General features: G+C 41.0%; 1 protein-coding gene across 2 annotated transcripts in view; it reads left to right on the top strand.

The window, feature by feature from the left end:
- Cul1 (cullin 1) overlaps positions 1 to 16,495 on the top strand; it is a 398,967-nt gene that overhangs the window by 214,502 nt on the left and 167,970 nt on the right. For both annotated transcript variants that reach the window (XM_076182129.1, XM_076182130.1), the window contains one exon: positions 3,435 to 3,628. In XM_076182129.1, coding sequence (XP_076038244.1) covers positions 3,435 to 3,628 — 194 coding nt within the window. The remainder of the gene's footprint in view (positions 1 to 3,434; positions 3,629 to 16,495) is intronic.

Here is a 16,495-nt window from a genome sequence, read left to right as displayed (position 1 = left end):
TAGCATTAGAGCTTGTGTTAGAATTGGAAAGGGAGATAACGAATGGTTTGAGATAAAGGTGGAACTGCAACAGGGATGTGTCATGTCATGACTTCAATGTGTACATGGATAGGGTGGTGCGGAAGGTAAATGCAAGGGTAATAAGCAAGGGACTTGAAATGATTAAGGGTCCGTCAGGGGCAATTATTCGAAAAAATCTGGTACATGAACGAATTTTAGGAAAACATTTAAAAAGAATCTCTATGATGTTGGCAACACTCCTACAAAGTTATAGAGCTGTATTTCGTTTCTATCTTTTTATACAGAATAAAATAGATAAATTATTGGCAACCTCTGGCAACCCCATTGCGTATCAAATATTCTGTATATTGGAATAGCATTAATTTTTTCTATAGCTATTTTGTTTTTTGCTACGGAATTGTGTTTATGGAGGTATTTAGCAACTCCTCCCACAAGCGTAGATCCAGAAATAGCACACATCAGGGCATCAGTACCCATCCAAACGTCAAAGTGAGGTCATATTCTTTTGAAGCTCTCACCGTGCTTCATATTTTTTATTCCTCACTGTAATTTCTTGCGGTAATCATGGCAAGATTGACGAAAAGCCAGCGAGCAAGGAGGAAGAATGCAGTGAAGGCCCTTGCGTGCCAGATGAAGAAACGAGAAGGAAAAAAACAAACAAACGAAGAGGACAGCATCCAACAATGTTGGTTATAAAGAAGGATTTGTTGTTCCTCTTCTTGAAGAACCCTACACCCATATTCATAAGTCTGCCCTCAAAAGAAGAGACAAGAAATGGGAGGAGAAAAAAAAGTGAAAAGTAAAAGTGGTAAAGTGACCAAAAGCGGGGACTATGGGGCTGGGGCCTTTTAAAAATGTCGCGCAAAATTTAAATGCCTTCTCATGTACATTTAATGTTTTTGTTCTTTTTGTTGTTATTTCTTCGGTTGTTCTTGATGGATTTTTGTCATTTTTGTTTCATTTGAAAGATAAAATTATGCTCTTTATTTCCTATATTAAAAAATAAAAGAATTTTTTTTTTTTTTTTTTTTTTCTATTTATGAAACCTGAATTTTGCAGCATCTTTGAAATGTTCAGAAAAGAAAATTCACAAAAAATCAGAGGTATAAGTTTGGTCAAATGTACAATATAACAAATATTCCCCAGAATCTAAGCTTGCAATATATACCAAGCTTAATTATGTGGAAGGATTTCCATATGATTAATTACAGCTTCATTAAACTTCATTATAACTTCATTATATCTTCACTACACTTTATATATACATGTGAGGAATACAATACCCAGGGGAATTATAGACAAATGTAAATGGTAATTATACCTAAGTTCATCAAAGAGATTCAAAAAGTTATAGGACATGCTCCCTTATAAAGCAACCTGACGGTCCCTTAAAGAGAATGGAGAAAATTGGGAAGTGAGCCAGTTGTTGTTTGCTGACAACTCTGTTCTTGTTACAAGGTCAGAGGAAGGATAAAGGGACTTAGTGACAGAGTTTGGTAGGGTATACTATAGGAGAAAGTTGAAGGTAAATGTGGGTAAAAGGTTATGAGATATACAAGGAGAGAAGATGGCAGTGACTTGGAAGTCTAGGAGAGAGGCTTGTAGTCAGTCTGGTCTTGTCTGAGGGTGGTGAAATTATGAAATGAAGGTGTTCTTTTTGTGAATATTCAGAGTTTTGCTTCTTGTATGATGTCAATGTGTGCATTGTGTTATTTGAGAAAGTGGGAGTTCATGTTTTTTCATATTGATGCCTTTAATGTTTAATTGTAAGATGATGATGTGCGTTCTGAATGTGTTGAAGGTTGCTGTATGGGGATGAAGTACAAGTGGCGGAGGATTGGGATTAGGGTTAGGAGAAGAAAGGGGGAAGGGGGGTAGAGGAGAAGGATGTAGGCTGAGGGTGGGGAGTTGAGGATGAGCTCAGGGTGGGCATGAGGAATAGATCTAGGTGATTGTGTAGTGTTTTATGTTGGCAAGTGAGGTAGGCCCATTTTTTGCATAAGGATTCAAAGGGATGGATGTCAGGGGGTCTGGCATGTAGTAGTGTATTGCCTTTCAGTCTATTGATGGAACAGTAATATGATTATGGTTATGCTTCCAGAGGCAGGTATCTGGTGGTTGTGTAGGAAGAAAAGAGAGTATTTGCATGTGATATAGGTATTTGGGTGTTATTTTGATGTTTCTTGGCCTGTGTGGGTATTCGACCATGTGACTATGTGGAGGCTGTGGAAAGTGTTTGTGTGCCTCTCATGTCAATGTGATCCTTGACTTTGAGGAATTTCGTTCCATAGTATAAATGGCCTGCAGGTGTTGTATTTCTGCAGCCTGTAATTGTCATTAGATTTTTGTTCTGCATAGTCTGCAGGGTGTTGTGTTGTGTCTCATTGAAGTTAGAGGACCATATGGTGCTCACATAGTTCAATACTGACTGTATGTGTTATTTGTATACTGTAATGGTGGTTCCTTTTTTGTGTCCAAATGTTGTACCCACATTAATTTAAGTGCATTGAATCCAGGTGTGCATTTTGTTTTTATGTATTTACCTAGTTGTAAATACATAAAAACAAAATGCACACCTGGATTCAATGCACTTAATGTATGTAATGTATTTTGAATGACTTGGATGTGTCATGTGTTATGCCAAGAATCTTGTGTGAGTGTGTTTGTGGTATGAGGGTGTTGTTGATAAAGAGGCGTGGTATGTATTAATGTTCTATTGTCCAGTTGGTGAGAAGTGTAGCTGTAGATTTGGTTGGGGCTATTTTGTGTCTTAGTAATGAACCAGGTGTTGAGCATGGCATGGTATGGCTGTAGTATACTTTTGACAGACACGCTGCTATCAAGTTTTTTCAGCACTTCTACTTATTTGTAAAGGACATTTCATAATGTTTGCACTTCACACATTTCTCTCTCTCTCTCTCTATCTCTCTTCCTCCCCCCTCTCCTGGATGCATATTTGGGGCTATAGAACAGCAGATGTGTAAAGGAAAATAAGTAATAATCTGATATTAAGAGCTATAGCACTGCAGGTGTGTGGTGAACTGCAGCAGTGTTGTCAATGTACTGATTGAGAATTACCATAATGCAAGCTTTGCAATTGTGTTGACTGACCATAGGAAGATCACCACTGAAAAACTGAAGTTTCAGTAGATTTAGTAGTAGGATTTTCAAATTTGAACTGCCAATAATGTGTTTATCCATGTTAATGGTATGATGGAAGATACAGTATCCATCAGAATGAATATTGAAGGTGCTGCCACTCCAGAACAGGTTAAAGCCTTCATAGAATAATTTGTATTGAATGATCCCAGATAATTGGATATGAAGAGTAAAGTTGATTTATATGATTTATAGAATATAGACCCATGGTAAGTTTATATACAGTTGACATGCAATTTAATTAAATTTTACAGGCAGAACAAAGATTAATTGAAGAACAACGACGAGTTCAAGTCTACCTACACGAGACCACACTAGAGAAATTAGGCAAAACATGTGAGAAAGTCCTTATTGAAAAACATCTTGAGATTTTCCACCATGAGTTTCAACATTTACTCAATGATGACAAGAACCAAGATCTCGCACGCATGTACCAGTTGGTTTCCAGGCAAGTCAAGGCCGCAGTATCAGATTTTTTTTTTTTTTGCATAAATGAAGAACAATGATATAAAATAGTATAGCTTGAAATTAGTTTTGTATTAAATTTAAGTGATAAGTTTTGATGTGTATGAAGTGGATTTGTACTTGACTCTTAACCTCCACCCCACCCCTTATAAGGGAAACAATGTTGTTGTTGTTGTTTTTTTTTTTTCTTCACATTCATTGCAGCTCCTATAAATATTTTATCCACAAGTTGTAATAGATTGGAAAGTTATTTTTTGTGATGAATAGTTTTCACCCTGTGGTAGGAGAAAAAGGATTTTTCCAATTTATTTTCATGCATGTGGTGAAAGATGACTAAGTGAGTCTGGGGAGACCTTAGCCATAATCCTAGTATTTGGGTCATTATATGTGTTTGGATATGGCACAGATGAGAGTAAAAAGTGAGAGGTTAGTATAATGTTTGTGAGAAGAAAAATGGATATGATATAATTGAGTGACATAGTTGAAAGGGAGGGGTGAGTTTGAGTTTGGGAATGTGGTGGGGAGAGTGTTAGAAGTGACAAGTGGGCAAGGGAGAGGAGGAATGGCATTGGTGATAGGTGATGAGATAGATAAGTATGTAGTGGAATTGAAGGAAGTGTCTTTAAGTATAATGTGGGTGGAGTTGAAATTAGGATGGGAGATACGGGGTTTTATGAGTGTATAACCTGGTAGTGAGGAAAGTAAAGAGGATAGTATTCAGAGGAATGTGAATATAGTGTTGCTAAGGGAGCTCAATGCTTGTGGGCATTGAGCTGAAAGATGGAGTAGTAGAGAGGCATGGGGTGTCAGATTACCATATTGGAGATGTGTTCAGAAAGGGAGTTGATAGCACAGGGCTTAAGAAGAGAGACAAGCATGAATATATGTGAGAAAGAGTGCTTGATAGGGCTTTAATAGACTATGTAATGGTATCCAAAAGGAGGATTGGATGAATTCAGGGGAGGGAGCAGGGGATTCTCAGATCATTATGTGGTAGAAGGAAAATTGAGAATGGAGGAAAATAGAACTCTGAATAAGGAAGTTAAATGAGAAGGTAAAAAATACAAGGAGGAGTTCAGAGAAGTATGGGAGGTAGTGAGAGATAAAACAGAAAGAGAAGAGTGGGTATGTTGAAAAGAGGATCTGATACAGTGCACAGAGATTGGGTATGTTGAAAAGAGGATCTGATACAGTGCACAGAGATGGTATGTGGGAAGGACCAGGAAAGAAAACAAATGGTGGGATGAAGAAGTAAAAGCACTGGTGAAAGAGAAACAAATATGATTATGAGGATTTGTTATGTAGATTCATATGAGAGGACAAATAGAGAGGAGGAGCAAAATGCAAAATTAGGGAGAGAAAGAGAAGAGCAGATATCAAATGGGTAGGATTGTGACAGAATAAAAAAAAAAAAAAAAGTGTGAGGGGGGGTTAGTCGGAGAAGACAAAAGGTGCAGACTCTCAAGTTTGTCAAAGTAAAGGTGATAATGTGTACATTATTTCAGAGGTATGTTGAGTGTGGAGGTTTGGGAAGCATTGATTTTGGCTGTGGTAGATACCAGAAAAATGTAACGAGAGAAGAAAATTATAGGTCTATAGGGAAGGAGCATTGTTAGTGATGCAAGCTGGTAAAGCACCTTGGTTAAGTGGTTGTTACATGGATTGTCAGATGAAGGGAGCAACAGTTGCATTGAAATTGATGTGCTAGAGGACCTGGGGAGGGCTTGTGTAGCTCCAGTACAGAAAAGAGGGGGGGGGGACAAATATGAATGAGAGGGGTCAGTCTGTGAAGTGCAGTTGCAAAAGCATATGGGAGCGTGTTAATTTAGAGCAGGGGTTCCAAACTTTTCAGCTCATCAACACCCTAGTAAAGTTTAAGTTTTTCTATAGACCCCCAAACTATTAATTCATGAATTATGTCGGTTTAATATTATTATTGGTGTTGTTATTGTTATTAATGCTAGTAATATTATTATTATAGTTATTATCATCATGGGGTATTGGCTGCTTGTTATTGTGGCAAAGTAGCATGCAGTTGATACTTAAGGGTCTATATGGGGCGCCCCAACGGACCAGAGCCACACATCATTTTGTCTATGATAGAGGAAAACTCTGTTCATAGAGAAATGATGACACTTTTATACTACGACTGTCCCTCCATTATGCTGTCCCCCAACCCCTTGTTGCTGTCCGGTACCATTTCTCTGAGGTTTCTTTTTCTGCTGTGGGGGAATTCCCTATGGCGGGGGAAAAGAATACTGCCACCAAGTATTCCCACTTGGATCATAAGAGGCGAGAAGAAAGGGACGGGGATTGGGACTAGGCATCCTTCTCCTTGTAGCCCCACAGGGGACATTCCTAAACGAAAAAGTAAAGGCATAAGATGGTCTGGGAGTTTTCAGACCATCGCCCTAAGGTTTGGGTCTTTTAATGTGCGTGGATGTGGTACAGATGAGAGTAAAAGGGAAGAGATAGGTAGTATGTTTGTGAGAAGAAAGATGGATGTGTTGGCTTTGAGTGAAACTAAGTTGAAAGGGAAGGGTGGGTGTAAGTTTGGAAGTGTAAGTGGGAGGTTATCAGGAGTGAAGAGAGGGCGAGGGAGGGAAGGGGTGGCTAGTAAGTGAAGAGATAGGTAAACGTGGAGTGGAGTGGAAGGAGGTTTCCTCAAGGATAATGTGGATAAAGGTGAAACTGGGAAAGGAGATGTGGGTCTTTGTAAGTGCATATGGGCCTGGCAGTGAGAAGAGTGTAGAAGAGAGGCCTTTTGGATAGATTTAGATGAGTGCATAGAGGATTTAGGAAGAAATGTCAATGTAATAGTACTGGGAGACCTTAATGCTAGGGTAGGAAATGGTCCAATCGATGGAGTGGTTGGGAAATGTGGAGTTCCAGGAAAGAATCGTAGTGGAGAGTTGATGGTGGAAATGTGTCTAGAAAGAGAGTTGTTGATAGCAAATACAGTGTTTCGGAAGAAAGTCAAGCATAAGTACACATGGGAGAGGGTGGTGGAGGGAAGGGTGGTAGATAGAGCGTTAATGAATTATGTAGTGGTAAATAGGATTATGATAGGAAGAGTTAAGGATGTACATGTGCTAAGGGGAGAGGGTGGGGGAATATCAGATAATTTTTTGTTGAAAGGTAAGTTGAGAGTGGAGGATAGATGGAGAAAGAGGAAAGGGACAAAAGGTAGGGAGGTTCTTAGAGTGAACTCTTTGAATGAAAAGGAAAAGGAGAAGGAGTACGAAAAGAAGCTGAGAGAGGAGTGGGAGGGAGTGAAGGATAGAGTAGAGCTAGGTGTGGAGGAGGAATGGGGATGGTTCAAGGAGGGAGCCAAAAAGTGTGCAAGGATGGTGTGTGGAACAAGAAGGACAGGAAGAAATAGAAGAAAGGGTAGTGAATGGTGGGATGAGGAAACAAAGAAGGTTGTAGAAGAGAAGAAGCGAGCTTTCACAGATTGGTTACAAAATAGGACGAGGGAGTCATATGAGAGGTACAAAGAAAAGAAAAGAGAACTAAAACAAATGGTAAAGGAGGCAAAGAGGAGAGCAGATGTGAAATGGGGTAAGAGTATGACAGAAAATTTTGAAAGTAATAAAAAGATGTCTTGGAAAGAAATTAAGAGAGGAAGAGGAGGCGAATCAAGTAGAGAAGAAAAGGTAAAAGGTGCAGATGGAGAGATGATAATGGAAGAGAAGGCAGTGAGAGGAAGATGGGCAGAATATTTTAGGAAAGGCATAAAATCATTTCCACCCATTCCATCCCTGAATACACTCCACACCCCTCCACCCTCTCTCTTATCTGAGCACCTCTTGGATGATGGGTCATCCCTGCACCTTGTCCACTGCCCTGGGTCAGAAGCAGTGTCGCAAGACACAGCACATCCACAGCAAGGCCGCTTCATTAAATTGGCGACCCCCCCTCTCCATCCCCCCATGCATAAAAGAAGACGGAGAAATCCCTTCTGGCTGCGTCAAATTTTGCTCACATATACTACCTCACCCCCCATCCCCCTGCCCATTCCACCTTATGCATCACAACATCATCCATATACAACCATTCTCCATTCACCCCTATCTTCTGTCCTCTCCCGTCCTTCCTCAACAGACATTCCCCTCTTTCCCAAAGCCCTCTTCACCCCATCCATCCACCTCATCCTAGGATGTCCCCTCATGTTCACTCCCTCCACATCTGCCTTCCATACCTCTTTTACTAGTCTTTCTTCACTCATTCTTTCCATGTGTCCAAACCATCCTAATACTCTTTCATCAACCCTATCTCCCAACTCCCTTTCCACCCCCCGTTCTTCTTCTCACCACCTCATTTCTCACTCTAGCCTAGTAACCCCCATCATACTTCTCAGACACCTCATCTCAAACACATTCAAACTCCTCTCTTCCTCTCTTATATTCCATGATTCTGCCCCATACAGTGCTGTTGGCACAATCACTCCTTCATACAATCTCCTCTTAGCATCCAATCCCAAATGTCTATTTCTCATTACACTTTTTAATCCACCAAGGCATTTACTCGCTTCTCTCAATCTACATTCTACCTCCACCTTCACTCCACCGTTTCCTGCCACATTTGCACCCAAGTATCTAAAACTATCCACTTCCTCCTGTCGCTCTCCCTTAATGCTCACTTCCAGTCTACTGCCACTTTCACCCCTTGTACATCTCATCACCTTACTTTTACCCACATTTATCTTTAGCTTTCTTCTATCACATACTCTCCCAAACCGTCACCAACTTTCTCAGTCCCTCCTCCGATCCTGCCACAAGCGCAGTGTCGTCAGCAAACAACACCTGGCTCACCTCCCACTTTTCTCCATTTTCTTTAACCATCTCCAGTCCCTGACCCACTACCCTTGCATTTACCTGTCGCACTACCCCATCCATGTATAAGTTGAACATCCAGGGCAACATAACACATCCTTGACGAAGTTCCACCTTTACCTCGAACCACTCACTCTCTCCATATCTAATCCTGACACAAGCTCTACTACTCTCATAAAAACTCTTAACAGCTCCTAGAAGCTTTCCTCCTATCCCATATATCTGCATAACCTCCCACAGTGCCTGTCTGTCTACCCTATCATAAGCCTTTTCCAGATCCATAAAAGCCCAAAAATAATCCTTCCCCTTTCCTATAGCTTTCTCACAAATCTGTCTTACCAGAAAGATCTAATCTACACAACCTCTACCTGTCCTAAATCCACACTGTTCCTCACCAATTACTCCCTCTGTTCCTCTCCTAATCCTCTCAATCAAGATCCTCCCATAAGCCTTCCCAACCACAATTAACAAGCTAACCCCTCTGAAACTACTACATTCACACTTGTCCCCCTTTCCCTTGTAAAGTGGAACTATACAGGCACTTCTCCAGTCCTCCGGCACTCTGCCCTCTCTCCAACAAACATTAAATAACCTCACCGGCCAGTCCACCATCACTGTACCTCCTTTTTTTTTTAGACATTCTGCATGGCATCCATCCAGATCAGGTGCCTTACCTGCTTTCATCATCTTAACAACTGCCTTCACTTCATCCTTCCTTATTTCTCCTCCATTTTCCTCACTCATCACGGTCATTTTCTTAGCATTTCCCACTGCAACTATCTTTCCCTCCGTATCCTCCTTCACATTTAGCAACTCCCTAAAATATTCTGCCCATCTTTCACTTACTGCCTTCTCTTCCATTATCATCCCTCCATCTGCACCTTTTACCTTTTCTTCTTGACTTGATTCGCCTCCTCTTCCTCTCTTAATTTCTTTCCAAAAGATCTTTTTATTACTTTCAAAATTTTCTGTCATACTCTTACCCCACTTCACATCTGCTCTCCTCTTTCCTTCCTTTAACTTTTTGCTTTACTTCTCCCTTAATGCTTACTTCCAGTCTGCTGCCACTTTCACCCCTTGTACATCTCATCACCTTACTTTTACCCACATTTATCTTCAACTTTCTTCTTTCACAAACTCTCCCAAACTCTGTCACCAACTTCCTCAATCCCTCCTCTGATCCTGCCACAAGCGCAGTGTCGTTCGCAAACAACAGCTGGCTCACCTCCCACTTTTCTCCATTTTCTTTAACCATCTCCAATCCCTTACCCACCACCCTTGCATTTACCTGTCACACCACCCCATCCATGTACAAGTTGAACATCCAGGGCGACATAATGCATCCCTGACGAAGTCCCACCTTTACCTCAAACCACTCCCTCTCTCCATTTCTAATCCTGATACATGCTCTACTACTCTCGTAAAAACTCTTGACAGCTCCTAGAAGCTTTCCTCCCATCCCGTATATCTGCAAAACTCCCACAGTGCCTTCCTGTCAACCCTGTCGTAAGCCTTTTCCAGATCCATAAAAGCCCAAAAAACATTCTTCCCCTTTCCTATAGCTTTCTCACATATCTGTCTTACCACAAAAATCTGATCTACACAACCTCTACCCATCCTAAATCCACACTTCCTCACCAATTACTCCCTCTGTTCCTGTCCTAATCCTCTCAATCAAGATCCTCCCATAAGCCTTCCCAACTACACTCAACAAGCTAATCCCTCTGAAACTACTACATTCACACTTGTCCCCTTTTCCCTTGTAAAGAGGAACTATACAGGCACTCCTCCAGTTCTCCGGCACTCTACCCTCTCTCCAGCACTCTACCCTCTCTCCAGCAAACATTAAATAGCCTCACCGGCCAGTCCACCATCACTGGACCTCCTTTTTTTTTTTTTAGACATTCTGCATGGCATCCATCCAGATCAGGTGCCTTACCTGCTTTCATCATCTTAACAACTGCCTTCACTTCATCCTTCCTTATTTCTCCTCCATTTTCCTCACTCATCACGGTCATTTTCTTAGGATTTCCCACTGCAACTATCTTTCCCTCCCTATTCTCCTTCACATTTAGCAACTCCCCAAAATACTCAGCCCATCTTCCCCTTACTGCCTTCTCTTCCATTATCATCTCTCCATCTGCACCTTTTACCTTTTTTTCTCTACTTGATTTGCCTCCTCTTTCTCTCTTAATTTCTTTCCAAAACATCTTTTTATTACTTTCAAAATTTTCTGTCATATGCTTAACCCATTTCACAACTGCTCTCCTCTTTGCCTCCTTTACCTTGTGCTTTACCTCTCTTTTCTTTTCTTTGTACCTCTCGTATGACTTTCTCGTCCTCTTTTGTAACCTATCTGTGAAAGCTCGCTTCTTCTCTTCTACAAGCTTCTTTATTTCCTCATCCCACCATTGACTACCCTTCCTTCTATTTCCTCCCATCCTTCTTGTTCCACATACTATCTTTGCACACTTTGTGACTCCCTCCTTGAACCATCCCCATTCCTCCTCCACTCCTAGCTCTACTCTATCCTTCACTCCCTCCCACTCCTCTCTCAGCTTCTTCTTGTATTCCTTCTCCTTTTCCTTTTCATTTAAGTAGTTCACTCTAAGCACCTCCCTACCTTTTGTGCTTTTCCTCTATCTTCATCTATCCTCCACTCTCAACTTACCTTCCACCAAAAAATGATCTGATATTCCCCCACCTCTCCCCTTAGCACATGTACATCCTTAACTCTTCCTGTTATACTCCTATCTACCACTACGTAATCCATTAACGCTCTATCTACCACCCTTCCATCCATCACCCTCTCCCATGTGTACATATGCTTTCTTCCGAAACACTGTATTTGCTATCATCAACTCTTTCTATACACATCTCCACCATCAACTCTCCACTACGATTCTTTCCTGGAACTTCACATTTCCCAACCACTCCATCAGTTGGTTCATTTCCTACCCTAGCATTAAGGTCTCCCAGTACTATTACATTGACGTTTCTCCCAAATCCCTCTATGTACTCATTTAAATCTATCCAAAAAGCCTCCCTTTCTTCTACACTCTTCTCACTACCAGGCCCATATGCACTTACAAAAACCCACATCTCCTTTCCCAGTTTCACCTTCATCCACATTATCCTTGAGGAAACCTCCTTCCACTCCACTACACGTTTACCTATCTCTTCACTTACTAGTATAGCCACCCCTTCTCTCCCTCACCCTCTCTTCACTCTTGATAACCTCCCACTTACACTCCCAAACTTACTGCTTCTGCTTCTACTCGAGGTTAATAGATATAATACAAGAGAGAAACGGTTGGGCAGACTGTGCCTATCTGGACCTACAGAAGGCATTTGACAAGGTACCACACAAGAAACTAATAAGGAAAATAGAGTCAATAGGTGGCATCAGAGGAAAAGTATTGGAATGGATGAAAGAGTTCCTGACTGGGAGGAAAATGAGAGTAGTAATTAGACATAAATTCTCAAGTTGGGAAGAAATGATAAGTGGTGTCCTGCAGGGATCAGTACTGGCCCAGAGCATGTTTGCCATATACAAAAATGATATGGATGAAGGAGTAGAGTGCTATATAAATTTCTTTGTAGACGATGCAAAAATACTAAAGAAAGTAAGAACAGAGGAGGATTGCAAATCATTACAACAAGACTTGGACAAGATCTGGAAATGTATTCAAAAGTAGGAAGTGAAATTCAATATCAAGAAATGTAGTATAATGGAATCTGGAAAAAGTAAAAACAGAATATCGAGAGATTATAAAATTGGTGAAGAGGTCAAAAAAGTAAACACGGTAAAAGACCTTGGAGTAATGATCAGGAAAGACATGACACCTGACAAACATATTAATGAAATAGTCAGAGAAACCTACAGTTTATTGAGGTCAATAAAAGTGGCATTTTATTTGGATGAAGAAATGATAATTTTTTACTACACTAATGAGACCAAAACTCGAGTACGCGGCAACACTATGGACACCCAGTACCAAAAATAATATAAAGAAGTTAGAAAGAATACAAAGAGCAACAACAAAACTGGCACCAACTCTTTCCAAAATGACATATGAACAAAGACTGTCCAAATTAGAATTACCATCTCTGGAACAAAGAAGGGAAAGAGGAGACCTACTATCTATAGAATTATGAAAGGAATGGGAATCTTAGATAAGAATACACACATACATATACCAAAGGCTTTTTCCCCCTTACACGGGGGGTAGCCAAAAAGAAAAAGGCATAGAAATCACTCCCACCCGTTTCATTTCCCATATATTCCACTCCCGTCCGCCCTCCTCCCTCCCTCCTATCTTAGCACCTCCTGGATGACGGGTAATCCCTGCATCCTGTCCACTGCCCTGGGTCAGAAACAGTGTCGCAAGACACAGCACATCCACAGCAAGGCCGCTTCATAAATTTAGCGACCCCCCCTCTCCGTCCCCTCATGCAGAAAAGGAGAAGACGGGGAGAAATCCCTTCGGGCTGCGTCAAATTTTTTCTCATACATACTTCCTCACCCCCCATCCCCCACCCACTCCCCCTCATACATCACAGCCTCATCTATACACAACCCTTCTCCATTCACCCCTATCTTCTGTCCTCTCCCATCCTTCCTCTACAGACATTCCTCTCTTTTGTAAAGCCCCTTTCACCCCATCCTCCATCTCATCCTAGGATGCCCCCTCATATTCACTCCTTCCACCTCTGCCTTCCACACCTCTTTTACTAATCTTTCTTCACTCATTCTTTCTATGTGTCCAAACCATCCTAATACTCTTTCATCAACTCTATCTCCCAGTTCCCTTTCCACCCCTGTTCTCCTCACCTCCTCATTTCTCACTCTATCCAGCCTAGTAACCCCTATCATACTTCTCGGACATTTCATCTCAAACACATTCAAACTCCTTCTCTCTTCCTCTCTTATGTTCCATGTTTCTCCCCCATACATTTCTGTTGGCACAATCACTCATTCATATAACCTCCTCTTAGCATCCATTCCCAGATGTCTATTTCTCATTACACTTTTTAATGCACCAAGGCATTTACTCGCTTCTCTTCATCTACATTCTACCTCCACTCCCACTCCTCCCTTTCCTGTCACATTCGCACCCAAGTATCTGAAACTATCCACTTCCTCCAGTTTCTCACCCTTAATGCTCACTTCCAGCCTACTGTCACTCTCTCGTCTTGTACATCTCATCACCTTACTTTTGCCCACATTTATCTTGAGCTTCCTTCTTTCACACACCTCTCAAACTCTGTCACTAACTTCCTCAATCCCTCCTCTGATCCTGCTACAAGCACAGTGTCGTCAGCAAACAACAGCTAGCTCACCTCCCACTTTTCTCTGTTTTCTTTAATCATCTCCAACCCCTAACCCACTACCCTTGCATTCACCTCTCGCACCACCCCATCCATGTAAAGATTGAACAGCCATTCACTCTCTCCATTTCTAATCCTAACGCAAGCTCTATTACTCTCGTAAAAACTCTTGACTGCTCTTCTTTCCTACTATCCCATTTATCTGCAGTACCTCCCACAGTGCCTTCCTGTCTGCCCTGTTTTAAGCCTTTTCCAGATTCATAAAAGCCCAAAAAACATCCTTACCTTTTCCTATAGCTTTCTCACATATCTGTCTTACCACCAAAATCTGATCTACACATCCCCTACCTGTCCTAAATGTGACAATGGAAAAACAAGAGGACATAAAAAGAAACTAAAAAAATATAATTACAGAAGAGATCTGAAAAAAAAAAAATAGCTTCACATACAGAGTCAAATACCTGGAACAAATTGGACAAAGAAACAGTGTGTGCAAACACTATTCAAGATTTTAAGAAAAAACTTGATGCTGAGAGATGCAAAGATCACCACGAGCATAGCTCCCTTCCTGTATAATCCAACTAGGTAAATAAACATAAGTGTTTTAAAATAAATATTTATAATTTACCAATAGCTTTGAGTGATATTATATATTCTTTATTATATTACTATAAGTGATATTCAAGCCAATGATATTACACAAGCTCGACATCTTGATGTTCATTCACAATGTGGTCGTGTGTATGTGAGATTCTCCCAACATACACAGAATGGGGAGGATTTTCAACTCGGTGAACTGACATGGGTTTTCTTTTAAGTTTAGATATTGGTTGGTTGATTATTCTCACACTTTCAGTACATGAAGAGAACAGGATCATTTCATGCTAACCATTTAATTTTAACCTCTTCACTCTGGGGCACATCGCACGTCTGGCAGCATTAGCTGCCCAACGTGCAATGTTGCGTCATAATAATCGCATTATAGAAAATAAAGTCAGTGCTCAATTGTTCGTTCTCTTTCACCAGTGTATTTTGGTAACCATAGAAAATTGATGAAACCAGTTTATAGAGTGGAAATTACGTAGGTACGACTACAATAAATATAATCAAGATGGCGACTTCGGCATCATCGAGTACCCACTTGCTCCTCATGCCGCCTATGTAGGCGTCACTGTATGGAAGTGGTTAAAGACTGCTTTTCGACCCCATAGTAATTTACTGACCCCTTTTGACCCCGTAGCAATTTACTGACCCCTTTTGACCCCCATAGCAATCTACTGACCCCCTTTTGACCCCTTGGATGGTTTCATCGACCCCCTAGCAATCTACTGACCCCCTCTCTACCCCTTGGCTATTTGTCGACCCCCTGATTTAGAGTATTAGAAGGGGAACAGAGGGAGTAATTGAGGAGGAACAGTGTGGATTTAGGAAAGGAAGGTATATAAATCACATTTTTGTAGTAAGACAGATACCGGTATGAAAGAATTTTTTGGCAAGTCTTTTGGGGTTTTAAAGATTGGCAGAATATAACAAGGTTGACAGGAAGGCATTGTGTGATTGCTGCAGATGTATGGAATAGGAAGAAGGCTGAAAAGGGTAGTCACAAGGTTTTACATGAAAAGTGGAGCTTGCACTAGGGAGTGGAAAAATTGAATGGTTCGAGTTAAAGGTGAGGCTGTGCCTGGAATTTGTAATTGTGGTTTTTCAATGTGAACATGGATGAGGTGCTATGGGAAGTTAACCTAGGGGTAATGGGCATTGGTTTGAAGCAAGTAATTGGAAAGAAGTTGGAGGTCAGTCAATCTGTGGATGCCAGTGACACTGCATTTGTGACTGGGTCAGAGAGGTCTGAAGCGGCTATTGGCAGAAGTTGGGAAGATGTGTGAGGAGAAAGCTGAAAGTAAATGAGGGCAAAAGTAAGATGATGAAGGAGAGGGAGAGGGGAGGGGTTGGCAGTGATTTGCAGCTCAGGAGAAAGTGGAGGAAGTGAATAACTAAGGTCACATGTAGCAGGGAAATAAGGAGTGATTGTTAGAGATAAATTGCAAAGCAGTAGAAGTAGGTAGAAGTCTGGAGGAAGTGAAATTTATCATATGAAATAGGTATCTGGGTATGAATGCAAAAAGAAGACTAAAGAAACGGGTGATTATGCCCATGACACCATATGGGCAAACTTGGAATTTGAGGGAGGCAGAAGGGAGAAGCTTAAATGTATTTACCTTGTTGTATTTTATGGGAAGCTACGCTTGTGGTGTCCTATCTTTGTATCTCGCAATGTCTACTGTATTTACCTAGTTGTATTTTACAGGACGGGAGCTATGCTCGTTGTGACCTGTTTTCGTATCTCTCCATGTCCAGTTTAGTTTTGAACTCATGTATAGTTCTGGCATTTACTGTTTCACTGTTCAGCCCATTCCAGACATCAATCACTCTGTGTGGGAAACTGTTCTTTTTCAGGTCTCTTCTGTAACTGTCTTTCTTCAATTTCTTTGCGTGTCCTCTTGTTTCTTTTTGTCCCATTTTAATAGGTCATCTCTAAATTTGTAAAGGTTTTTGCACTCACAATGTTGTGCACCTTGATTTCTAATAAATATAAGTAGGTGGTAGCTGTGGCCAAAATGGTTAAATCAAGGAATCACAAACAAATGTAAGTATATGTAATTATCACTCAAATTTGGTGGTGA

The sequence above is a fragment of the Oratosquilla oratoria genome, unplaced genomic scaffold (assembly GCF_046742065.1).
Source record: "Oratosquilla oratoria isolate Oo_2021 unplaced genomic scaffold, ASM4674206v1 SCAFFOLD50, whole genome shotgun sequence".
NCBI classification, from domain to species: Eukaryota; Metazoa; Arthropoda; class Malacostraca; order Stomatopoda; family Squillidae; genus Oratosquilla; species Oratosquilla oratoria.
This window is presented reverse-complemented; position numbering and strand designations above follow the sequence as displayed.